Source organism: Trematomus bernacchii, unplaced genomic scaffold (genome assembly GCF_902827165.1).
Source record: "Trematomus bernacchii unplaced genomic scaffold, fTreBer1.1, whole genome shotgun sequence".
Taxonomy (NCBI): domain Eukaryota; kingdom Metazoa; phylum Chordata; class Actinopteri; order Perciformes; family Nototheniidae; genus Trematomus; species Trematomus bernacchii.
Genome location: NW_022987609.1, coordinates 279,698 through 305,883, shown reverse-complemented (window position 1 = coordinate 305,883; position 26,186 = coordinate 279,698). Strand labels below are relative to the sequence as shown.

The 26,186-nt window shown below is 37.6% G+C and overlaps 2 protein-coding genes across 15 annotated transcripts in view; both read right to left on the bottom strand.

Annotated features, from left to right (window-relative positions):
- Positions 1-405: 405 nt before the first annotated feature.
- LOC117483367 lies at positions 406-5,896 on the bottom strand. Of its 2 annotated transcripts, none has more exons than XM_034131689.1 (7): positions 5,768-5,896; positions 4,238-4,582; positions 3,540-3,722; positions 2,741-2,836; positions 2,295-2,332; positions 2,074-2,202; positions 406-996 (listed from the first exon to the last, which is right to left on the bottom strand). In XM_034131689.1, the coding sequence occupies exons 1-7, from the start codon at positions 5,802-5,804 to the stop codon at positions 802-804; spliced, it is 1,023 nt and encodes a 340-aa protein (XP_033987580.1). In that variant the 5' UTR covers positions 5,805-5,896; the 3' UTR covers positions 406-801. The 2 variants fall into 2 exon arrangements, with proteins under 2 accessions (XP_033987580.1, XP_033987581.1); XM_034131690.1 differs by having other exon boundaries at positions 4,238-4,477.
- A 180-nt stretch (positions 5,897-6,076) lies between these two features.
- LOC117483364 (polymeric immunoglobulin receptor-like) overlaps positions 6,077-26,186 on the bottom strand; it is a 42,557-nt gene continuing 22,447 nt past the window's right edge. The window contains exons 1-8 of one of the 13 annotated variants that reach the window (XM_034131685.1): positions 23,830-23,884; positions 10,529-10,648; positions 10,316-10,409; positions 8,703-9,023; positions 8,509-8,562; positions 8,056-8,166; positions 7,412-7,449; positions 6,077-6,978 (exon numbers count right to left, since the gene is read on the bottom strand). In XM_034131685.1, the coding sequence (XP_033987576.1) occupies positions 6,808-6,978; positions 7,412-7,449; positions 8,056-8,166; positions 8,509-8,562; positions 8,703-9,023; positions 10,316-10,409; positions 10,529-10,579 (840 nt within the window). In that variant the 5' untranslated portion in view covers positions 10,580-10,648; positions 23,830-23,884 and the 3' untranslated portion in view covers positions 6,077-6,807. Of the gene's footprint in view, positions 6,979-7,411; positions 7,450-8,055; positions 8,167-8,508; positions 8,563-8,702; positions 9,024-10,315; positions 10,649-12,845; positions 12,909-13,788; positions 13,889-17,562; positions 17,684-23,024; positions 23,358-23,805; positions 23,892-26,186 lie in introns of those variants that run through there. The other 12 variants (XM_034131684.1, XM_034131687.1, XM_034131686.1 and 9 more) reach the window with 12 other exon arrangements.

The window sequence follows — 26,186 nt, the reverse complement described above, 5'->3', positions numbered from 1 at the left end:
CTTTTGAGGTTTCATGTTTGACAATATTAATAAGAAATGTTGAACTAGAAAGTAAAGAAAGAGTTGTAGAGACAGAACAGTGTCAGTCCTAAACGCAGGCTGGCAGGAAACTCCTGAATGTGATTATTTTATTTAGTTTTTAATTGTTTTATGACCACAGGGATGAGCAGCAGTTCAGACGCATTGCAGTCAAGGAGTTACATAATAAATCTATAATCATATTATTTGTGTTTTGAGTGGAAGAAACAGAGAAGGAGGAAGTGTATTCAAGCGATAGAGGTTTATGAGAAAAAATTATGCATCTAAATATTCTTAAAGCACCATGAAGCAGAGCCACAACTAACCATTATATTTTATTAATTTTTAAACGTTTTATTTTAAAACCGTTTTTATCGAAAGATATTCTCTTTAATACATTTAATAAATAATGTTTTGTTCTGTATAGGTCTGCCCCCCTTGACAACTAAACTTTATTTTGTGTGAAAAATTATATATTATCTTAAAATAATCAAATCAATTAAATAAGAGGAAATTAAGAAGTATTTTTCTTCAGTTTTTGCCCTTTAGGTTGGAGAACTGTACTGGCTCTGATAAATAGCAACCAATCTAATTAATCATACGTTTGTTTAAAATAGGAAGCTCTCCTCTTAACACACATTGTTGGTACATATGTGGTTATGTTACAAATAGGAGCCACTTCTCAAAGGAGGTTGGAGGATAAAAAAAAACGTGTTAACGCTACTCATGCGAAATAGCTCCTGTACCTGTCAGCCCTGAGAGAGGGAGCAGGAAGCACAGAGGTTAGTGCCGAGGAAAGGTATTAGTAGAGTCTGGAGGCGGTGAAGCGTCTTCCTTTAGTTTGGCCTCAGAGCTCGCTCCAAGTTGAATCATAGAGTAGATGACATCATTGGCACGAGAGGAGGCGTTGAGTGATGAGGCGGTAACGACAGGAAATCTCAGTTCAGAGTAGACGAGTTCACTGGAATCATCTGCAGCCTGGAAGAAGAAAACAAATCAAGTTTATAACTAATGACTCAATAACCTACAGCGCACAAAAGGCCAGAAAGATGACTTTTCTTTACTCTTGTGCTCAGAAATATTATAATAATCAAGCTAAAAATGTCACATTGAATCACTCTATTACCCCCATTCACAATATGAAAACACAATAAAGGCTCTATATACCTACATATATAGGCTATACCTACATATATACACCTATATACCTAAGAGCTTTTCATTTTAACTCAAGTATAAGCCATACACCACAGACTGCCCCTTCTAGTGCCAAATGTAACTTCAGTTCCTGTGCTGCTTTCGGTCGCAGTTTACAAGGTTTATTAAAACAATTCCTGTTGATATTAATATCGTGTTTTTGAAACTTCTTCTCCGTCTCAGCGTCTACATTTAAACGGTCTGAGGACATCCTCCTCGAAACAGCTTGTGGTTTGATCTCAAGCCCACCAAGTTCCTGTTTTTAAAAGCTTGCTTACGCCTGTTGATGAACAAAATAGATGTGGTCTAAACTGTAACCTTTTAACAAACTTTTTAAGGTATATATCGTAGGTTTTTTTGGCATTAAGAGCAACTATACACACAGAACAAATACCTATATTATTAAGAATAATACAGCGCTGTTACGGCCACCGGACATCAGGGCAACCGCACAGCTCATTTACATAGAACACAGTCAACACGGAATTAACGGGACCGGGGAGGCGGCGGCCGTAACAGCGCTCTCACCAGGGAGCAACATGGTGATCAAGTTGCTTAAAACTTCATTTTCTAACTATGTATTTTGAGTGTAACTTCTGAGTAAATCTTTAATCCCCGTGAAATGTATGTGACACTTTGTTTGTTGACACCATGTCCACACCCAGGGCTTCACACCCTTTCCTGTGTTTAGCCCTGCAAAAAAAAAAAAAAGACTGCTTCCCCAAAGTAATATAAAGAATAATTTTGGAGTATAACGATAATAAAGATCTTCTGGTTAGATTAGAAAGCCGGGATCCAAACAACAGTGAATACAAGTAAAAAGAAACCACCATCTTTGTATCTGAGAGTTTATCTTACTTGGTGTTGAGAACGGGCAGCAGTGGTACCGATGGGTCCGACCAAGCTGTAGTCGTCACTGGATTTATCGTCTTTTGGTTTGGTGTATTTGGCGTAAGCAGGAGATCTGCTCTGTGTGGGCTTGTTGGTCTACAAGAGAAGACGGGTTTAGTTTGTATTCATATCAGCTAGTTTCACAAACACTAGTGATGTTTACACGTCCACACTTTCCTCACACTCACCTTTGAGACAGAAGCGTACTCTGCTTCAACAGGAAGCTCTGAAAAACATGCATCAAAAAACGCATTCAGACCACTTATGAAACATCTGGCCGAACAAAAACTGGGTCTTAATTTAACGAGACACAGATACCTGTTTTTGGAGCAATGATATTATTTTGTTGTATTATTGATATACAGTATTAGCACGTACAAAACTAATCATCACATTATCTTTTTTTTTTTTTACATGATAATGGATTGAGATTATTCAATTCATTATTTACATTAAAAGATATATCATAAAAATATAATTGGTTAATTGGCATAAAGTATTGCACCCATTTAGCTCAATATAACAGACATCTCTCTTATGCAGCTCTAAGAAACTTTTGTTTCTCTACATCGCAAAGATATTCTTCATAACTGCAATAGTCTTGTGAGTGAGTGTGTGTTTCCTGTTGCCTTGCCTTTGTGTTTCCGGGCCCTCCTGCAGAAGAACAGCCCAGCCAGAGATAACATGAAGATCTTGGCGAGCACAATCAGCCCCACATACAGCGGACCCCCTGCGGTGGGTAACACATACATATCATGATTCAATACACACATAAACAAACTCAAACACACTTGGATCAATGGTTTACCTTTGTTACTAAATAAGAACGCATTGTATATAAATCACAGTGTTACACCCTTTAGACTGCAATGGCATAGGCGCTGTAGAAAAAGCTTCACTTTGTGTTCTTCAAAACATAAAAGCTGTTGGTAAGAAGCACCTGTTGCACCCTTCCTCCATCACTTCTTCTATGTGGCATGCAGTAATGTTTTATAAACACATTACCTTTTACTTCTGCCTCATCTTCGTATAAGATCAGTTCAAAAACACCAGGTTACGTTTTGTTTAATATCTTCATAACTTGATACGATCACTGACATTAGCAATTCATACTTTAATATAATATTCAGATGAATCATCAACCTTCATGCAGTGCTTGAAGTAGAGCGTTTTTTGTGGATGTTTTGATTTTTGTTGTAATTATGTTTTGTCGAATGTTAATATTAGAGCTAAAAGGTGAGTGTGGCCACTAAGGGTAATGGAAGTGGGGAAGGGGATCTTGGCAAGATAACTTTACGACCTGGCTCGATTTGGCCTCGGTGATCCCGTAGGAAAACGTTCAGTAGTCTTTGTTTCTCTTCAGTTTCATAGTGAAGCCTAAATGATTTCACAAACATTCAAGGGACTGTGTTGTCAAACATTTTAAAAAGTACCTGAAGCTGGTGCAGCTGTTCCCTCCGTCTGCTGCTGATGGGTGGGGGTTTCAGGGGAAGAGGATGAGGATGTGAAACTTCTTAAACTGGAGCTTTGCCTCTGAGGTGTTGGGGGTGAGGAGGCTGACTGAACTTCAGTGGAAAAAGGTTGAAGAGTCCACTTTGGTTTGGAAGTGGTTGGAGCTGTGATCAACGAAGACACAAAGAAATTATGTGAAAAAATATTGGCAGTATTTTAGTAAAGATACATTTTAGAGTAAATTCTCTTGAGTATTTTATTTGGAATCGTAACATATACTGCTTATAATTAAAATTAAAATAAAGCTTTATCCATGTAACAGCTTCAGTTTATCAGGTTAAGGGGCGGGCCATCTCTAAGCGATTGACCAATCACAACAGAGCCCGCCAGCTAACCAATCAGAGCAGACTGGGCTCTGGTTTCAGACAGAGGGTGAAAAGAGGTGCTGCAGCACAGGCAGTATGAGAAAAATAAAGAGCTTTTTGAACATTAAAGCATGGAGACATGTCGCAGTAGAGACACTACATACTGATATGAACCTGACAATTAGAATAACAGGGCCCTTTAAGAATTGGACCCGTTGTTAAGTGATAAATGTTTACAGTTGTAAGATTACATATATTTGGTATTTTTGGAACCCTAAAACCTAAGCATACTTTGTCTTTCAGTAAAAACTCACCATCTTCTATGATGATATCTATCAGATCATGTGAGTTTGGAAGCCAATATCTGTCCAGACCACATATGTACCGTCCTGAGTCGGACTTCGTCAGCTTTGTGATGCCAACGCGAACGACGCGATATGACAGAAAACTATCGATATATTCAATGCTGTATCTGCCTTGTGTAGCCTTGTCACCATTCGTTTCAATGAGAATGCGTCCTTTACAGTCTGGTTTGCAGAGTAACTTCCTTTTTCCTGGAAGTAAAAAGGAGCAATGAACTGAAATATTTCCTCCTTCAGTCCCTGTAAAGACGGGGTGTCCTCCTGCAGAGACAAGACCAGTGTTTGGACCCTGCAGGGCTGTTAAAAAGAAAAGCAACAGTCACTGTCTGTGCCTCCTGTAACTAATTACAGCAAATACTGAACTACATTTACACATTGTCAAACAACAAGCTGCACAGGTAAATCACAGTCTAACAGGCATTGGATCTGTGTATATTGTTATCACATGAAACAGTTTCACAAAAGCAAGTATGACATTATTGGAAAGTCATCTTTAACTTTGTCTTTAACTTAACATATAAGACGCTATATTTAATGGCATACAACATAGTAGCAGCTCCATTACGCATTAAAATGTTTTCTGTAAAATATAAAGTTAATATGACATTAAAATAAAACATCAGCCACTGCAAAGTTTTATTTCGGACTTTATAAACACACTTACATATGTACCCATAAACAGTCAATGTCAACTGTTCATACATTCAGTCAAACTAGAAGCTGTTGCAGGTGTTACTTTTGAGTTTTCTGTCGTAAAATAACCATTAGTATTTACATTAGTTGATCACATTTTTTAAGTCAATGCAGTTCAATTTGCTGAATTAATTTTAAACCCCCTTTCTCCATGACAACCAAACAAACCATAAGATGGTTACACGTTGAAATCTCCAGAAAAAGCAAGTGAATGAACCCTGGAGTTCTAAATCTAAGAGGGCATATTGACTGATTAATCAACCCTGAAGTCACAAAAGCATGCATTTGCAGAGACTTCCTGAGAAAGATTTATTTTGGGAGCTTCTAGCAGATTTCTCTGAGAATGCTTTTTGCTAATTGTGTTCGAGAGGTAGTTTCTTGTGGGAAGTCTCAGCAGAACCAATGTGAAAACTACAAAGTGAGACTATAAAAACTAACCTGGCTATGAGAAATGTATTTGAAAGCGTATGTGTTTGCAGGATTGTTGCTGAATTTGTATCCTCATGGTTGATTGCAATTATAAAAAAACCTTTGGATGAAGGTCAAATGTAAAAAAAAGTTGTGGGTTAAAAATACATTAGGAATATGCTCATAAGTTTTTTATATTAAATACAAATAATGTGACTCATACTCATGGCTGGTCACACCTTTACCCACACAAACAAACAAACAAACAAACAAACAAACAAACAAACAAACAGCTGATGGTCACACTGGGGGAGTTTAACATTAAATACAGAAAGGAAGATGACGTTATAGAGAAATGACAGAAATACAAAGTGTACTCACTGAGGACGAAGAAGATCAAACTGTGGCAGACGTCCATGTTCGAGTCTCTGATGGTTGAACGCTGTCTCTCTTTCTTCTTCACCGGCAAACCAACACGTTTTCACTTCTCTAAACGATGGAGTCCCTGCTTAAAATAAAACACTCACAGCTGGACTCTCCTCTCTAACACCTGCATGTGTATCACGTATGGTTCCACTTTAAAACTTTGTAACTTAATGCAGCAAAATAATATATTTTGCTTTGAACATTTAAATAATTTAATGTTAAGTGTGTGGAAAAGTGTACTTTGTTTTAAGCCAAAAAAACATATTATTGTCGAACACATTTCAGAAATGTTTTATTTTTATCCCGAGAAAATTATCCAGAGTACAGAGCAGGAAGAGGTCGAATATAAAATACAATATAAAAAATAAAACTCCATAAAAATGGTACAAATCCAAATATATGTACAGTATAAAACACTACAAACAAGTCATAAGGATTATACATATGTGCGAGTGGCATCTTGTATCCCGTACTGACCACATCACCTGGTTGAAGTAATATAGTTTCATATCAATTTATTTATATTCCGCTATAATTAAACATTTCTGTAAATCAAGTCTTTAACCAAAATAGTCAACCGTAATTTGAAGCAAAAATACCCAATGCTAATCTGCTAACTTTACTAGAACAGTTTATCTTACAAAAATAACTTTAATACCATATATATATATATTGTAATAAAATCAACGTAATAAATACATTGAAGCTGTAAAAAGAGCTTTTTACATTAAATTACATATCATTTAGCTGACGCTTTAATCCAAATGGACGTACAATAAGTGCAACCAGCTTTGACCTGAAGCAAACTGTTGAAGCGGCACATTTGTGAACTAGAGCAGAGCTGGACTTATCATCACATGAGCAGGTCATTCAAAGCAGGTTTGAAATAAGTAAATGGTTAAATAATCGTACATATTCCCACCAACATCTCTCTGTTTCAGAATATTTACACGGCTGCTTAATTCACACCAGCTTCTTCTGCCAGACTGTGAGAGTTATTGGGGGTTGTTAACAGTAGAGTACAGAGGGGGCTCATCAGAGCTAGCTTCCACCTGAGGAACAGAGTAGATAACACACTCAGCGTCACCGTGGAAACTGCTGTGGGACGAGCCGACGCTGACAAATTTGATCTCGGAGTAGGCGTGTTGACTCGGGTCGTCTTCAGCCTGGAGAAAAAAACATTGCTTGATTAAATGTGTCTTTAACAACAGAACAAAACAAGCAACTGGACTTGGTTGTAAAGTTACGTCATCAAAAAAAAAAAAAAGTTGTGTTTAGGTCTTTTTTCATATTTACACTTATTATTTTACTGCAGACATTGTCCGAAGTGAATCAAATCTGGCATTTCAGTAAACATGAATAGAACGCAGCAACAGGTGCAAAAGTGAAGCCCTACGGAGCTGATGTCTTGTGATCCCAAAGTTAGAATTGTATAACTTTTATCGGTGTATTTTGTAAACTAGCTGCAGCAAAATTGTTGTAGTAATAATTGGTTTTGGCTCAATTTGTGTTTATTTGGAGATTTTACATGATGCTTGTACACTTTGTTGGTCTACAGAAGAATGTATTAATATGATGCTCAGATTTTCTCAAACTTACCTCCGGTGCAGAAGCATGTTGTGTTTCCACATGAGGTTCTGAAAAACACAACAGTACTTTGAGAAAAAGACAGTTTTTCAAACATGACATCACACATTCCCCATTTGAACCAATATTTAGGCCAACCATTAAGATATGAGTAAAACAAGATAAATAGATGTGTTTTGAGTTTGTAAACAATAGAATATACAGTATATTTAATCATTAACCACCCTGCCACATTTAAATTACTAAAGAAAATTGAATAAGAATATAAAATAAAGTTTAAATGAAATAAATAACAAGCTATGGCTGGACATGTTTCTAATGCATATTAACTTTAAAAAAGCCACTTATTTTAAATGCTGTAAATGAATATCCGTGCACCCAATCTGGTGTTGGGGGATGGACATTTTATGTGAGAAAGTTATTTTAGAATTGTGCGTCTGATTTTAAAGTTAATATTGGTCAAGAGAAAACTACAACTTTTCAGTGAGAAATGTTTTGTGTGTGTGTGTGTGTGTGTGTGTGTGTGTGTGTGTGTGTGTGTGTGTGTGTGTGTGTATATGTGAGTGTGTGTGTGTGTGTGTGTGTGTGTGTGTGTGTGTGTGTGTGTGTATGTGAGTGTGTGTGTGTGAGTGTGTGTGAGTGTGTGTGTGTGTTACCTGGTTCCTCACGTTTGGCTTTACAAGTCCTCTTCCTGCAGAATACCAGCACAGACAGTGATGACACGATGACCAGGACGACCAGAGTCAGAAACACATACAGGACCACACCTGTCGGTGTTTGAAGAATTACATATTCATCTAACACTTAGAGTACCCACAATCCATTTGTTTTTATAGAGGGGGGGACAGGTTATCTTTAGGGGAAGATAACAGGTCAACAGTATTTGCCATATACTGTCAAAATAGAATAGATGTAGTATTGATTTAAAAGGTGCAGCATTTTAAAATCTACTTTGTAATGTGTTTTTTACAGATGGTAATTGAAATGTACAGGTTGTGATAGTAGAAAAGGCATAGAACAATATGATGGAATCATTTGATGGCCATTCCCATGTTCTTTAATGTTCAAAAGTTGTTGAAACTTCTAGTAAACACAGTGTGTGGATGTACCTGTAGCAGTTATTGATTCAGATTGCTCTGTAGTTTTAGGAGAAGTGGTCAGAGCTGTGAACAAAAACAAGCAGACACAAAGAAGTCCTGATGAGAGAAATGAGATCCTCCTGAGTGTCTGTGTGTGTCAGCTGTCAGTGAAAACTGTCTTCAGAGACATGAACAATCATTTTCATTATCAAGCAGAAACTCACCATCAGTGACGTTGAGCCTAAACCTCTGGTATGGATCTTTAGAGTCAGGTCTGTCCAGACCACACCTGTACCATCCTGAGTCAGACTGGGTCAGCTGTTCAATGCTCACAAACACAAATCCTCCTTCAACATGTCTGATGCTGTATCTGCCTTTTTTAGTAGATGTGTCACTAGTTGTTTCAAAAAGAATGTCTCCTTCACATTCTTCCTTGCAGAAGAACCTCTTGGTCCCAAAGCGAGTAAAGGAGCATTCAACTACAATATTTCCTCCAGTTCTAGCATCGATGTTTTTTTCTGCAGAAAGATCACCATCAAGTTTTGCTGTTGAAAAAGAAAACAATCAATGGCTACTATTTGTAGTTAACAAATCGTAGTTTCATTATTTATAACTTTGTGTTTTTTCAAACTTGATCCAGTCGCTGAGGGATGAGGTGTGACGATTTAATGAACCAGCGTTTTAACTAAATATTTTCCAAGGAGATTTAGCAACTCATTATTTTACACTCTGCTCAAAATAGGATTTGATATCAATATATTTGGGATTAATATTAAATTTGAAGGCTTTAATAAAATCCTTAGCTTTGTAATTTTGAGTTATAACTAGTGTCTCATTGAGGTTAACTGATAATTAAATATGTGAACCTTAGAGATGATCTGTTGCAAAGAATGACATTTATTTTGAAAGGATGTCTTTACCCCTTGAAAGTATCGTTTTTATATTATTATTTACCCTGAGTGACCTTGAATTAATTTGCTCATAACTTAGTAAAACCTTACTTATCTAAACACTTCTGCATTAACAGTGCTTGAGAAAAGAGGAGCTTGTCTCTTTAAGCAGAAGTGTTTTAAACGGTGAGGTTTAAGCAGAATGCATGTTTTAGGGAAGTACTGAGCATACAGTGAATGACATTAGGATTATACAGCATTAGTTGTGTAAGAGTTAACAAACAGATGTTTTAATATATTTTTGCTGTTGTAAAACAAAGCCCCAGTTAATTTAACATTTATTAAGACTTTTCTCCATTTTGGGATTCTTTGTTCACCGTGGAGTCACGCTAGAAAAAGTTTTCTTCACAAATTCAAGGTAACACAGGATGAGTTATTCATTGATCAAAATATTGTAATTTGGGGGTTAACGTATTCCTTTAAAGCCCCGACTGCAGCCACAAACAACCAGTTTAGTTGTTTTAATATTGTCTATTGTTCTCAATCTATTACTAATTGTCTTACTTTTCAATAGAACAGAGAGCTGTCTCATAGACTACTACATTCAGCAATGGAAAACACACAACAGACCAATATTCTCCTGACCCTGGTATTAAATTCCTCATCACTAAAATATCACTTGAAACAACAATAAGTGTGTTCTTTACAATAATATTCAAATACACTTGTGTACATGTGTCAGTTTGGGTTTATCTTTAACTTTCAGAAGACATGTAGGATTAAGATGAGGTAAATATTCATGTTGAACTTGAGTTTTTCTTTGCCACATCTAAACTGTAGCTAATGTGCACATGACAATAAAGCATTGAAATTGAAAAAAAGTAGGTGAAAAGGTAAAACTATTATTTAGACAAAGGAAGAACATTCAGTTTTTAGTAGAAACTCACCATCCACAACAATGATTTCAATAAGCTTGTATGAAGTCCTTGAAGAAGATTCAGCCAAACCACACCTGTACTCTCCTGAGTCAGACTTGGTCAGCTGAGTGATGGTCACAAAAAAATCTTTCTGTTTATGATCAATGCTGTATCTGCCTCTCTGATAATCTTTGGCATCAGTTGTTTCAATGAGAATGTCTTCTTGTTTACATTTTTCCTTACAAAAAAACCTGTTTTTTTTGTAAGAAGTAAAGGGGCATTCAACTCTGACATCTGCTCCTTCAGTTACTGAATAGACAGTGAGTTGGTCACTGACGAGACCGGTGTTTCCATCCTGCAGAGCTGAACAAAAGATGAACAAAAGATGAACCATCATTAGTAGTGGTCAGTACTTCCTGTAAGATCCTGCAGTCTGAAAACAACACTTCCTGTTTCACATTAACACAGATCAAATTAACATTAGCGGCATTTATATATAGTAAGAATAAAGATCAAAGGATTAATAAAGGAACCAAGAAAATAATTTGGCGATTAAAGCTCCCATGTCATGCTTTTCCGGTTATTACCCGTCCCCTTGTGTGTTATGAAGGTTTTTATGCATGTAAACGGTGTGCAGAGTCAAAACCCTCAAAGTACACCCTGTAGCGAGTAAAACTCTAACACAGAAAATACCTCCCCAAAACGCCTCGTTGGAGATACGTCACTGCCCATTTGATTCTTCCATTTAGTTCCGGGTACGGCCTGATGTCATGCGGTACCCGGAACGAAATGGACCAATCCCGAAGAGCTATGGTCACACCCAGTGGCGCTGGCCGCACCCTCTGCCAGCCTAACATTTACTGTTGGAAGCTCTGGTTCAGTTCACAATCGATCCAGTCATGCCACTGCCAAGGACCTGTTTCCTGAAATGTGAAGAGAAATCTGAGCTGTTTGTCCTACCGACGGAAGAACCACGACGAAGTCAGTGGTTGAAATGTCTTTTTAACACTGTTCCTTCAGAGGTTCGAAGAACCGGCATTTCACAGACGAAAGCTTCCAAAACATTGCCCAGTTTGAGGCCACGACTGTTTAAATGTGTAAAGATGTTTCGGACTGCTAAGCCAGTGCTAACTGTGCTAACTAAGTTGCTAGCGTTTCCATATCAACTCTAATATCAGCAGATGGCCTTACATACATGTATGTAGAATGTCTGCATTCACACACGAAATACTCATAGACAGTATACTCCAGGTGATTTACCGTACGGTCAGTCGCGAAACGTAATTACATTATAGCTGGCGTTCCGAGCGTGTATGCTACCGAGCTACACAAACAACGAGGCTATAGTTTGTTTGGACCGTTTGGAGTAGGGGAAGATTCGGGTACACAACCTGTAAGTTTGCATTGTTATTTGTGTATTTATCAAACAAGGTATCTACCACGACTGGTTAAATGTGTAAACCGGACTCCTAAGTCATTGACATAGTGCTAACTGGGCTAACTAAGTTGCTAGCGTTTCCATATATCAACTCCAATATTAGCAGATTGCCTTACATACATGTTCCTCATAGCTGGATAATGTCTGCATTCACACACGAAATAGTCATAGACCGTATACTCCTGGTGATTTACCGTACAGTCAGTCGCGAAACGTAATTACATTATAGCTGGCGTAGCGTGTATGCTACCGATCTAACGACGGAGCTAGACCTTAGTTTGGTCGGAAAAACATTTTTGTTATGCTACGTTGCTAGCGTTTAAATATATCAACTACAATGTCAGCAGATGGCCTTACATGTTTGTCATGGCAGGAGAATGTCTGCAGTCACACACACGGAATACTCATACAGTATACTCCGGGTGATTTACCGTACATTGTGACAGTACATGTACATACTGCATGTATAGCTAACGAGGCTAGCTGTATGCTAGCGCAAAACAATGTATTCATGCAAGTTACAATGTATGACCGAACGTAGCAGAATACCCGTATAATATTGCAATTATAAACACGTTATTGCTAGCCTAATATGAACCACTAGCTTTTGTTCATAGTAGTTTTATTACACTCCATTATAGTTGCCGTTCCTCCAAGCTAACGTTCATATCGTGTTAGCTACCAAGGTAAACAAAGCTAGGTTAGCATATTAGCAGGCAAGCTGTTCATTAGATAGATCCACACTCCTACCACAACTACTACTAACGAATCTAAAACAACTAAGTTTCTCTAATATTTTGTGATTTGCATTTGATTTCGTCCAGCCAGATCCTGCCGGACAATACATGACGGGGACCGGACTACCACACTGAGGCCTAAAAAGCCCCGGCTGCTATAGGCAAGATGCCGACAAAGGGGAGTAATTGACGATATACCGTGTATATATGTATATTTACGTTCATTTTGTACATTTCTAAAAATAAAGTTGAATGGAAATACTTAGTAGGCCTATCCTTTCTTCCCTGAATTATTTGCTCCTATAACATATCATTCATATATAGCAAACCATGATTTGATTTCTCATCAAACAGTAGTAGTTTATAACGGGTAAAAATAACTTACTCTTTGTTATGACCGGCTCGTAGGCCACAACGGAAAGACAAGGAGACATACACGAGTTTACAAAACCACGGCACATTTATTGTGGTAAATGCAGAGATAGGTGGTCGACGGGAGAGGATCGCTGAGCTGCTTTGGAGAGAGAGAGGGGCCGCCGTTTGACTCCGGGCAGCTGGCTAGCACCTCGGCTCCGGCCAGGTGTCCGTGATCGCGCTGATTAGCCTCTTCAGCTCCACCCCATCGTAAGACAAAGGCCCTGGGGCCGTCACACTCTTCTATAACAACAGTTGTAGGTACAGTTCGGTTAGTTGGCATATAAAATATACGGCTGTACCGACGCCATGATAAGACTGATGTTCAGCTGAGAGCAGCCGGAAAAAGCACTGTTAGACATGGGCGGAGCCTCTCTGGTGGTTGACTAATCAGAACAGAGTGGCCGAGCTGACCAATCGGAGCACACTAGGCTCACAGGGAGGGGGGGGCAAGAGCTCCAACGAGTCGTTTAGTGGAGAGAGTGAATACTGCTGAATACACATGCTTGACAGAGATGCTGTATGCGAAACCAATGTGAGTTTGGAAAATTGCACAGTATAAATCTATTTTAGTATACCTCAACAATGTAATTATGATCAGTGGAAATGGCCATGACATGGGCCCTTTAAATTATGATGAAAATAATCATTAGCAGTAAAATCAAGCATGGACATTATTTTACAAAATAACCAGTCGTTGTGACTTCTAGTTTTACTCGTTAAGCAGATAATAACTGAGTTTAATGATGATGTACAGTTTGTTTGAGGAAGTGAAACATACATTTGAAGCTACTAAAAAGCCTAACTTTGAAATATTTGAATAACTCGTACTGCTGGAGCCTTGCATTAACTGAATACATACTTTAAAGGAAACATATTAAATTACTGAGATGAAAATAAAGAAAAGTACTCACAGAAGAGGAAGAAGAAGCAGATCGAAGTGTGAGAGACTTTCATGCTGAGACTCTGATGGTTTACCACTGACTGTCTTTCTTCACTGGCTAACCAGGAACTACTTCTTTAAATTATGAAGTCCCTCCTCCAAACACAACACAGCTCTACTCTCCTCCCCAACGCAGGAACACTATGGTCTAAAAATACTCCAATGAATGTTGAACTGAATTCAAAATGTTAGTAATTATCAGAAAAATGTACTTTCAGTTTCAGTAAAAGTTATCATTATGCACCAATCTCATCTCTCAATTTCACAGTGTTGTTTTATTATAGAATAGTATATTCTGTTTTTATGTCTAACAAATACATGTCGGAGCCTTACAATGTTGTAGTGTGTCAAGGTGGAGCCAATTGTATATAAGTAGTACATTCTGCATCATATCATCATGTTTCGTATGTCAAATGTTACAAGTAGCCTAACTGAGTGTCAGATATCTATAGTTGAGTAAACAAATATAAAATCTAGAAGCATTACATTTAAATGCTCAAGTAAAGAACCAGTTAGTTATGTAAAAAAAAAGCCTTTAAAGGGGACCTATCATGCAAAATGCACTTTTGTACGTCTTTTATACATGAATATGTGTCCCCGGTGTTCCAGGGAACTCACCAAGTGTCAGAAAACACAACCCTCTCTATTTTCCTCCATACCCAAATCTCTAAAAAAGGGGCTGCAACGGATCTGATAAAAACTGATCCAGATTTGAACCCTGTCCTGACGTCAGGAAAGTGGCGCTACGGCTATTGGGCCAACTCCACCAATCAGGAGGAGACAGCCACGGCCATTGCCGTTCGAAAGTGCTGGAGACGCTGTAGTACATATGCCAGGCCTGTAAGTGGCACTGTAGTATGCCACAAAAGCAGCGAAGAAGACTTGGTTACCATGGTTACCCTTCTGTTTAATCTCCGCTATGGCTTTTTTTCTCCCTCCCCGAGGCAAGCGTTTGCTCCCGCTGCTTTAATGCAATGCAATCCCTCCCCGTCGAGGCAAGCACTGTAATTCTCTCCGGTTAGTCCACCAGCAGATGACAAACACCCACCTCTCCGCCTCTTCCAAGGAACGAGGGGACTGTGCGGCAGAGTTTCAGTTTCAGTTTCTTTCGCCGGTCAAGATGTCCGTTAAAGTTGAAATCTTCCGGACAAAATGAGAAAAGTGCCGGTCAAAGGTCTTCTTTGTTATTTATTGAGCTTTAAAACAAATGAATAACGACTCTATATAATAAAACACGGAGGACGGAGATCTCTTTTTCTCCCCCTCTTCTGACAGCCCAGCAGCTGATCTGGGGCCTCATTTATAACGCCTTGCGTAGGATTCACGTGGGAAGGTTGCTTACGTAGTAAAAAATAGGTACATAAATTTTCCGCCATTTTCCGATTCACAAAACATTGCGTACCGGCGAGGGAAGTGCGTACGGCACTCCCTACGCCTGTTTCCCTTGATAAATCACAATCGACTCGTAACGCCCATATTTGCCTATACATAGTCAAAGAAACTCCAATTCATTCATTTTGACTGACTGCATGAAGAAGATCGCAGGAAATTACGATAGAACAGCTAAAAAAGACATCTCGCACCGTGTCAGATTTTGGTTATTTTGGGGAGGTCGAGATAAATCATATTGTTTGGTGGATGCAGTTTGAACCAGAGTAGCAGCATGGAGGTCGGATCGTCACCAAAATAAATAAATAAGTGGTCCGAAAAAAGTTAATGACAAAACAAATACACATAACCTAACCTTCCTCAGGCAGTGTGTTTGTACCGGGGACAGGAGACACCCCCTTGATGAGAAACTGTAAGAAATGATCGGGGAATCCCTCCGGAGTGGAGTCATGACGACTGGATCTGAATTATTTTTGTTGTATTTGGTGGTTTGTGTTCCAGCTGTCGATCAGCAACTATATATCCATAATCCACCAGTTAAAGGAAATACAACTAATGTGTTGTGTTATATTAGCTGTACAATTTACCACATATGGTGTTCTTAGTTTCCATACCTCCTGTGTTTTACGAGCGACTTATCAAGTCTTGGCAAACGGCATAAAACACGATTAAACGTGATAGTATATAAAACCACGCTCGTATCTACAACCTATAGAAATGCAAAACGGCGTCAGTTTAGACGTAATTCTGTCCTCCTGCTTACCGCATCATTTATGAGAAAACATTTCATAACATTAACACAACATATTCGAGGTGGTTTTAAATAACATATCCGTATTTATTTATTTCTCCAAGTTATGTTTTTGTGTGCACTGAGGAGTCTCAAACAGGCGTTTGTTTAATCATTTTAAGATTGGCTTTAATCAATGTTTGAAAATGAATTCTTCATATTTGATAAATGAGAGGTAACATTTTATTTATGGTATTATTTCCACATAATTTCTCTCCATTCTTACTTCTGCCAACGGTGTCGCAGTTTCTCGTCTCTCCCGTTGTTGTGCTTAGTGCGTACGCATGGGTTAGAGTTTGCGTGGAGGACCGCACATTTTCCCGTCAAGTTAGTATTTTATAAATCGCAAACATTGCGTAGAAACTGACGTACGCCATTTTTTGAGCGTATATCCGTTTATAAATGAGGCCCCAGAGCACGGCTCCCCTCTCCTGCAGGGGGGCGTGGTCAGCTGCAGCTCACAGAGATCAGCCCCGTAGACAGCAAACAGCACATAGAGCGAAATGAGGCATGGCTAAAATGCATGATCTGTTTGGTATTTTGAAAACAGAAACGTATAAATATACCTTATATAGGTATGGCCCTACAATATATCATTTAAATATAGCATGATAGGTCCACTTTAACATATAAGACGAGATAAACCTATTTAATGGCATACAACATAGTAGCAGCTCCATTACGCATTAAAATGTTTTCTGTAATATATAAAGTTAATATGACATTAAAATAAAACATCAGCCACTGCAAAGTTTTATTTCAGACTTTATAAACACACTTACATATGTACCCATAAACAGTCAATGTCAAGTGTTCATACATTCAGTCGCACTAGAAGCTGTTACAGGTGTTACATTTGAGTTTTCTATCGTAAAATAAACATTAGTATTTACATTAGTTGATCACATTTTTTAAGTCAATGCAGTTCAATTTGCTGAATTAATTTTAAACCCCCTTTCTCCATGACAACCAAACAAACCTTAAGATGGTGACACGTTGAAATCTCCAGAAAAAGCAAGTGAATGAACCCTGGAGTTCTAAATCTAAGAGGGCATATTGACTGATTAATCAACCCTGAAGTCACAAAAGCATGCATTTGCAGAGACTTCCTGAGAAAGATTTATTTTGGGAGCTTCTAGCAGGTTTCTCTTATTGTGTTATAGAGGTAGTTTCCTGTGTGAAGTCTCAGCAGAACCAATGTGAAAACTACAAAGTGAGACTATAAAAACTAACCTGGCTATGAGAAATGTATTTGAAAGCGTATGTGTTTGCAGGATTGTTGCAGAATTTGTATCCTCATGGTTGATTGCAATTATATTGTAAAAACCTTTGGATGAAGGTCAAATGTAAAAAAAAGTTGTGGATTAAAAATACATTAGGAATATGCTCATACGTTTTTTATATTAAATACAAATAATGTGACTCCTACTCATGGCTGGTCACACCTTTACCCACACAAACAAACAAACAAACAGCTGATGTTCACACAGCTGGGGGAGTTTAACATTAAATACAGAAAGTAAGATGACGTTATAGAGAAATGACAGAAATACAAAGTGTACTCACTGAGAACGAAGAAGATCAAACTGTGGCAGACGTCCATGTTCGAGTCTCTGATGGTTGAACGCTGTCTCTCTTTCTTCTTCACCGGCAAACCAACACGTTTTCACTTCTCTAAACGATGGAGTCCCTGCTTAAAATACAACACAGCTTTACTCTCCTCTCTAACACCTGCATGTGTATCACGTATGGTTTCACTTTAAAACTTTGTAACTCAATGCAGGAAAATAATATATTTAGCTTTTAACATTTACATTATAAGATTATTGTCAAACACATTCAGAAATAATTTGTTTAAGATAACTTTTATTTTCATCCTGAGAAATTGTGTTGTGCAGCAGATGCAGTACAGAGCAGGAAGAGTGCTAATATAAAATACAATATAAAAAATAAAACTCTATAAAAAAAGGTGCAAATCCAAATATACTGTATATATATAAACAATACAAACAGGTTAAAAGTCTGACACATTACGTAACAGTATGAGGAGTGGCATCTTGTTACCCGTACTGACCACATCTATAGTTTCATATCTATTTATTTATATTCTGCTATAATTAAACATTTCTGTAAATTAAGCCTTTAACCAAAATAGTCAATTTAATAGTCAAAGCTAATTCGGAGCAACATATCTTATGCTAATCTGCTAACTTGACTAGAACAGTCTATCTTACAGAGATAACTGTAATACCATATCAAGTGTAATAAAATGAACTTTATAAATAAATTGAAGCCATAAAAGAGCTTTTTACATTAAACTACATATCATTTAGCTGAGGCTTTTATCCAAAGGGACTTACAATAAGTGCAACCAGCTTTGACCTGAAGCAAACTGTTGAAGCCGCACGCTTGTGAACTAGAGCAGAGCTGGACTTATCATCACATGAGCAGGTCATTCAAAGCAGGTTTGAAATAAGTAAATGGATAAATAATCGTACATATTCCCACAAACATCTCTTAGTTTCAGAATATCTTACACGGCTGCTTAATCCACACCAGCTTCTTCTGCCAGACTGTGAGAGTTATTGGGGGTTGTTAACAGTAGAGTACAGAGGGGGCTCATCAGAGCTAGCTTCCACCCGAGGAACAGAGTAGATAACACACTCAGCGTCACCGTGGAAACCGCTTTGGGACGAGTCCACGCTGACAAATTTGATCTCAGAGTAGGCGTGTTGACTCGGGTCGTCTTCAGCCTGGAGGAAACAACATTGCTTGATTAAATGTGTCTTTAACAACAGAACAAACAAGCAACTGGACTTGGTTGTGAAGTAATGTCATCAAAACAAAAATAAGTTGTGTTTGTTTAGGTATTTTTTCCATATTTAGACGTATTATATTACTGCAGACAATATTGTATTACTTGTTTATCCTTACTGTATTTTGTAAACTAGCTGCAGCAACAACGTGGTATAATAATTGGTTTTGGCTCGATTTGGTTGTGTTTATTTGGCGTACAGTGTAAGGGTAAATTAAAGAGATTTCCCCAGGAGATCTCACATCGACCCTCGTACACTTCGTTGGTCTTCAGAAGAATGTATTATATGATTCTCAGATTTCCTCAAACTCACCTCTGGTGCAGAAGCATGTTGTGTTTCCTCATGAGGTTCTGAAAAACACAACAGGACTTTGAGAAAAAGACTCAGAACAGATTTTCAAACATGACATCACACATTCCCCATTTGGACCAATATTTAGGCCAACAATTAAAATCAGAGTAAAACAAGATAAATAGATGTGAGTTTGTAAACAACAGAATATACAGTATATTTAATCATTAACCACCCTGCCAAATTGCAGTTACTAAAGAAACTTGATTAAGTATATAAAATAAAGTTTCAATGAAAAAAATTAACAACCAATGGCTGTACATGTTTCTAAAATGCATATGAACTTAAAAAAAAGCCTCTGATCCTCTGACTTCACTTGGTCTCCAAAATAGAGGAAGCTATCCTCTTAGCTCTCTCTATTTGTGTGTGTTTGTGAAAAGCTTATTTTTATAAATGGCATACGTTTTGTAGATAGACTGATTTGCAGTCAGGTGTGATATAGATTTAAATATATGTTGTTGTTTTTTAAATCGTATTAATATGTAGTTGCAAAGATACTAACATGTTCTATGTTCGTGATGTTGCTACTTACAAAGCATAAATCTAGCATCTGTTTCCTAGCAACAACTGAAGGATTGTCACTCTACAATAACCAGTGATAACAAAACCTTTAGACTGAGTAGCAGTTGGGTTATTTTTAATGCTGTAAATGAATATCCGTACACCAATCTGGTGATGGGGGATGGACATTTTGTGTGAGAAAGTTATTTAAGAATTGTGCGTCTGCTTTTAAAGTTAAGATTGGTCAAGAGAAAACTACAACTCTTCAGTGAGAAATGTTTTGTTTGTGTGTGTGTGTGTGTGTGTGTGTGTGTGTGTGTGTGTGTGTGTGTGTGTGTGTGTGTGTGTGTGTGTGTGTGTGTGTGTGTGTGTGTGTGTGTGTGTGTGTGTGTGTGTGTGTGAGAGTGTGAGTGTGTGTGTGTTACCTGGTTCCTCACTTTTGGCTTTACAAATCCTCTTCCTGCAGAATACCAGCACACACAGTGATGACACGATGACCAGGACGACCAGAGTCAGAAACACATACAGGATCACACCTGTCGGTGTTTGAAGAATTACATATTCATCTAACACTTAGAGTACCCACAATACATTTGGTTTTTTAGAGGGGGGGACAGGTTATCTTTAGCGGAAGATAACAGGTCAACAGTATTTGCCATATACTGTCAAAATAGAATAGATGTAGTATTGATTTAAAAGGTACAGCATTTTAAAATCTACTTTGTAATGTGTTTTTTACAGATGCTAATTGAAATGTACAGGTTGTGATAGTAGAGAAGGCAAAGAACAATATGATGGAAGAATGTGATGGCCATTCTATTGCTCTTTTATGTCTCACAAGTTGTTGAAACGTTATCTAGTAAACACAGTATGTGGATGTACCTTTAGTTTCTTCAGGCTGCTTGGTGGTTTTAGGGGAGGCTGGTGTAGTTGTGGAACGTTCACTTTGGATTGTTGTTGTTGAGGAAGCTGATGGGACTGATGATGAAGGTGTAGAAGTGGTCAGAGCTGTGAACAAAAACAAGCAAGAAGTCCTGATGAGAGAAATGAGATCCTCCTGAGTGTCTGTGAGTGTCAGCTGAACTGTTTTAAATTGAGTTTAAAACATCAGCAGCTGTCAGTGAAAACTGTCTTCAGAGACATGAACAAACATTTTCATTATCAAGCAGAAACTCACCATCAGTGACGATGAGCCTAAACCTCTGGTATCGATCTTTAGAGTCAGTTCTAAGTTCTATAAGTTGTTGAAACGTTATCTAGTAAACACAGTGTGTGGATGTACCTGTAGTTGTTGTTTCAGGTTGCTCAGTGGTTTTAGGGGAAGCTGGTGAAGATGTGGAGCTTTCACTTTGGTTTACTGTTGGTGTAGAGGCTGATGGGTCGGATGATGAAGGAGAAGAAGAGAGCATTGTAAATTCAACATGTATATTTTCTACTTTCTTGTTTATTTCTAGTTTTTAAATTTGTATTGTACAATGCCATGTCTTTTTATGCTGCTGCAACACAAACATTACCCAAATTGGGATCAATAAAGTACTTTTTATCTTATCTTATCTCTAGAAGTGGTCAAAGCTTTGAACAAAAACAAGCAGACATAAAGAAGATCTGATGAGAGAAATTAGATCCTCCTGTATGTCTGTGTGTGTCAGCTGAACTCTTTTAAATTGAGTTTAAAACATCAGCAGCTGTCAGTGAAAACTGTCTTCAGAGACAAGAACAAACATTTTCATTATCAAGCAGAAACTCACCATCAGTGACGATGAGCATAAACCTCTGGTATCGATCTTTAGAGTCAGGTCTGTCCAGACCACACCTGTACCATCCTGAGTCAGACTGGTTCAGCTGTTCAATGCTCACAAACACAAATCCTCCTTCAACATGTCTGATGCTGTATCTGTCTTTTTTAGTAGATGTGTCAATAGTTGTTTCAACAAGATTGTCTCCTACACATTCCTCCTTACAGAAGAACCTCTTGGTCCCAAAGCGAGTAAAGGAGCATTCAACTACAATATTTCCTCCAGTTCTAGCATCGATGGTTTTTTCTGCAGAAGGGCCACCATCAAGTTTTGCTGTTGAAAAACAAAAACAATCAATAATTACTATTTGTAGTTTACAAATCGTAGTTTCATTATTTATAACTTTGTGTTTTTTCAAACTTGATCCAGTCACTGAGGCTAAAGGTGTGACGATTTAATGAAACAGCTTTTTAACTAAATATTTTCCAAGGAGATTTAGCAACTCATTATTTTTACGCTGTGCTCAAAACAGGATTTGATTTAAATATATTTGGGATTAATATTAGATTTGAATGCTTTAATAAAATCCTTGGCTTTGTCATTTTGAGTTATAACTAGTGTCTGATTGAGGTTAACTGATAATTAAATATGTTTAAACTTTAGAGATTATCTGTTGCAAAGAATGACATTTATTTTGAAAGGATGTCTTTACCCCTTGAAAGTATCGTTTTTATATTATTATTTACCCTGAGTGACCTTGAATTCATATGCTCATAACTTCCCTAAAACCTTACTTATCTAAACACTTCTGCATTAACTGTTCTTGAGAAAAGAGGAGCTCGTCTCTTTATGCAGAAGTGTTTTAAACTGTGAGGTTTAAGCAGAATGCATGTTTTAGGGAAGTACTGAGCATACAGTGAATGACATTTGGATTATACAGCATTAGTTGTGTTAGAGTTAGTTAACGGATGTTTTCATATATTTTTGGTGTTGTAAAACAAAGCCCCAGTTAATTTAACATTTATTAAGACTTTTCTCCATTTTGGGATTCTTTGTTCACCGTGGAGTCATGCTAGAAAAAGTTTTTTTCACAAATTCAAGGTAACACAGGATGAGTAATTCATTAATCGAAACATTTTAATGTGGGGTAAAGTAATCCTTTAAAGCCCCGACAGCAGCCACAAACTGCCAGTTTAGTTGTTAATATTGTCTTTTGATCTCAATCTATTACTAATTGTGTTACTTTTCAACAGAACAGAGCGCTGTCTCATAGACTCTACTACATTCAGCAATGGAAAACACACAACAGACCAATATGCTCCTGCTCCTGGTATTAACTTCTTCATCTCTAAAATATCCCTTGAAACAACAATAAGTGTGTTTTTTACAATAATATTCAAATACATTTGTGTACGTGTGTCAGTTTTGGTTTATCCGTTACTTTCAGAAGACATGTAGGATTAAGATGAGGTAAATATTCATGTTGAACTTGAGTTTTAAACTGATCTAAACTGTAGCTAATGTGCACATGACAATAAAGCATTGAAATTGAAAAAAAAGAAGGTGAAAAGGTAAAACTATTATTTAGACAAGGAAGAACATTCAGTTTTTAGTAGAAACTCACCATCCACAACGATGATTTCAATAAGCTTGGATGAATTCCTTGAAGAAGATGCAGTCGAACCACACCTGTACTTTCCTGAGTCAGACTTGGTCAGCTGAGTGATGGTCACAAGAAAATCATCCTGTTTATGAGCAATGCTGTATCTGGCTCTCTGATAATCTTTGGCATCAGTTGTTTCAATGAGAATGTCTTCTTGTTTACATGTTTCCTTACAAAAAAAACTGCTTTTTTTATAAGAAGGAAAGGAGCATTCAACTCTGACATTTTCTCCTTCAATTACTGAATGGACAGTGAGTTGGGCACTGACGAGACCGGTGTTTCCATCCTGCAGAGCTGAACAAAAGATGAAGAAAGGATGAACCATCATTAGTAGTGGTCAGTACTTCCTGTAAGATGCTGCAGTCTGAAAACAACACTTCCTGTTTCACATTAACACAGATCAAATTAACATTAGCGGCATGTATATATATATAGTAAGAATAAAGATCAAAGGATTAATAAAGGAACCAAGAAAATAATTTGGAGATTAAATTATTATGAAAATAATCAGTAGCAGTAAAATCAAGCATGTACATTATTTTACAAAATAACCAGTCGTTATGACTTAGTTTTACTCATTCAGTAAGACGATGATAACTGAGTTTAATGATGATGTACAGTTTGTTTGAGGAAGTGAAACATACATTTGAAGCTACTAAAAAGCCTAACTTTGAAATATTTGAACAACTCGTACTGCTGGAGCCTCAATAAATACTTTAAAGGAAACATTTCAATTACTGACATGAAAATAAAGAGAAGTACTCACAGAAGAGGAAGAAGCAGATCAAAGTGTGAGAAATGTTCATGCTGAGACTCTGATGGTTTATCACTGACTGTCTTTCTTTACTGGAAACTTGTTACTTCTTTAAATGACGAAGTCCCTCCTCCAAACACAACACACAGCTCTACTCTCCTCCCCAACGCAGAAACACATGGTCTAAAAATACTCCATTGAATGTAGGCCTACTGAATTGTACTTTCAGTTTCAGTAATCATTATGCATAATAGCTCCTTTCATAGTGTTGTTTTTATTATAGAATATATGGTTCTGTTTTTATGTCTAAGGAATACATGTAGGAGCATTTTAATGTTGTAGTGCATAGGTCACCAACAGGCGGACCTATACAGACCCGTACCTCTCATCAATAAATGATTAAGGGATCTTCTATTTTAACCGGCGCAGACAGGGGGCGAAAGAGAGAGAGAGCGACACGGGGATGTCCTCGTTCACTCCAGCTTCTCAACGACGCCCTTTATTGCTGGCGTGTTCACAGTCCATCACCTGTCACTGGACTGCACTCCAAATAAATCCCTTCAGACCTGTGTGATTTAGTTTCCACATGTTTATTGAAATTAATTCATCCGTCTATTTTATTACAGTTTTCAATGTAATATTACTTGAAATGAGCAATTCATACTTTACTATAATATTCAGATAAATCATTAATGTTCATGCAGTGCTTGGAATTTTCTTGTAATTATTTTTGAACAGTTAGTAAGGGAGTAGGAAGTTGGGAAGGGGGCATCGGCATCTCGACTTGGCCTCGGTGATCCCGTAAGAAAACGTTCAGTAGTCTTCGTTTCTCTTCAGTCTCATAGTGAAGCCTAAATGGTTTCACAAAGCCTGCTAGGGAACCCTAAAGCTGTTATCAAACATTTAAAAAAAGAACCTGAAGCTGGTGCAGCTGTTCCCTCCGTCTGCTGCTGATGGGTGGGGGTTTCAGGGGAAGATGATGAGGATGTGAAACTTCTTAAACTGGAGCTTTGCCTCTGAGGTGTTGGGGGTGTGGAGGCTGACTGAGCTTCAGTGGAAAAAGGTCGAAGAGTCCACTTTGGTTTGGAAGTGGTTGGAGCTGTGATCAACGAAGACACAAAGAAAGGATGAGGTTCAGATTTTATACTGGCTGAAATAATAGTGGTAACATTACTTTGGAAGAAGTCAATTATTTTCAGTACTTAATTTGCAATCACACTAATAATGCTTATGAATAATATAAATACATGAGTAATATATATATTCGTAAAGGGGCCCTATTTAGCTTTTGGGCTTGTTCCCTTTCCTGTATTGTTACATAGGTTTGTGTGCATGTCAATGGTCTGCAAAGGCTAAAATCCCTGTTCCCTCCAGAGGGAGTTTCTCTCCAACACACTCCCCAGCAGCTCCATGACGCACCAAGAACATAAACAAATGTTTTCTGTAAAATATGTTAAAGTTAAGATAACAACATATTTTCATTATTTTCCCAAGTTTAACTTCAGACTTTAGACACAAAAAATGATGTACAATCTGTGATATGGACACTGTTTAGTGTACGTATATATTAAGCAGAACAGAGTCGAATGAACTGTGTAGTGACCTTTCAACCTAATCTATACTTAAGCCCAGGGACGTGCACAGACATTTGGAGGGGCTATTGCTCTAAACTGGAAAAAGGGCCTCCCCCCCCGAAAAAAAACATAAGACCTTTTGAAAATTCTAACTTGTTTTTAATGTAAAAGGTTCATAACATAAAAACACAACACTGTGACACACAGTTGACTTTTATGTCCAACTGCTAAATTCGTTATTCAGGCACATTTTTTGTTTTGCGGTCCATATCATTAAAATATCTAATGTTAGTAACTATTAAAGAAAAAATGGGGACAATCCTGTTTTAATGTAGTTTGACCATTGTAACTGCAGTTCAGACATACTGATAAAACAGGGCTTCTAACTAATTAGGCTACCTTAAATAAACTCACAAATTAATTAAACCAGTTCAATACGCATTATTCTTATTCTTATCATTCTTTATGAGCGCAGTAACGTTAAGGTATCTAATTACTTATTTATTTAGAATCCCATAACTTAATAACAGAGATGGTCAAACTAAAGTAGAGACATGGCAGAAATCCTACAATGAAGCGGGACAGTGAAGTGTTCTCCGTGAGAGGGCGATCAAGAAAAGAGAGTGAGCAGCCCCGTTGAGGGAGTTTACGGAGCAGATGAAAAGACGCAGAAAGACAGAAGCACAATAACAAGTATATTTAGGTGTTTTTTTTGTAAATAACCGACGGTGTCAAGAGGAAGTAAAGTCCCCTGGTTTGTCCCCTATACTCTAACGCCAGGCAGGCATTTGGTGT

What these genes read in the sequence shown, in the direction of transcription:
- LOC117483367 (XM_034131689.1), bottom strand. Translation starts at nt 5,804, where the DNA reads ATGGACGTCTGCCACAGTTTGATCTTCTTCGTCCTCA. An exon ending in AGATATCATCATAGAAGATG is followed by an intron (nt 3,723 to 4,237) that starts GTGAGTTTTTAC and finishes CGTTGATCACAG; the next exon opens with CTCCAACCACTTCCAAACCA. An exon ending in AACAGCTGCACCAGCTTCAG is followed by an intron (nt 2,837 to 3,539) that starts GTACTTTTTAAA and finishes TACCCACCGCAG; the next exon opens with GGGGTCCGCTGTATGTGGGG.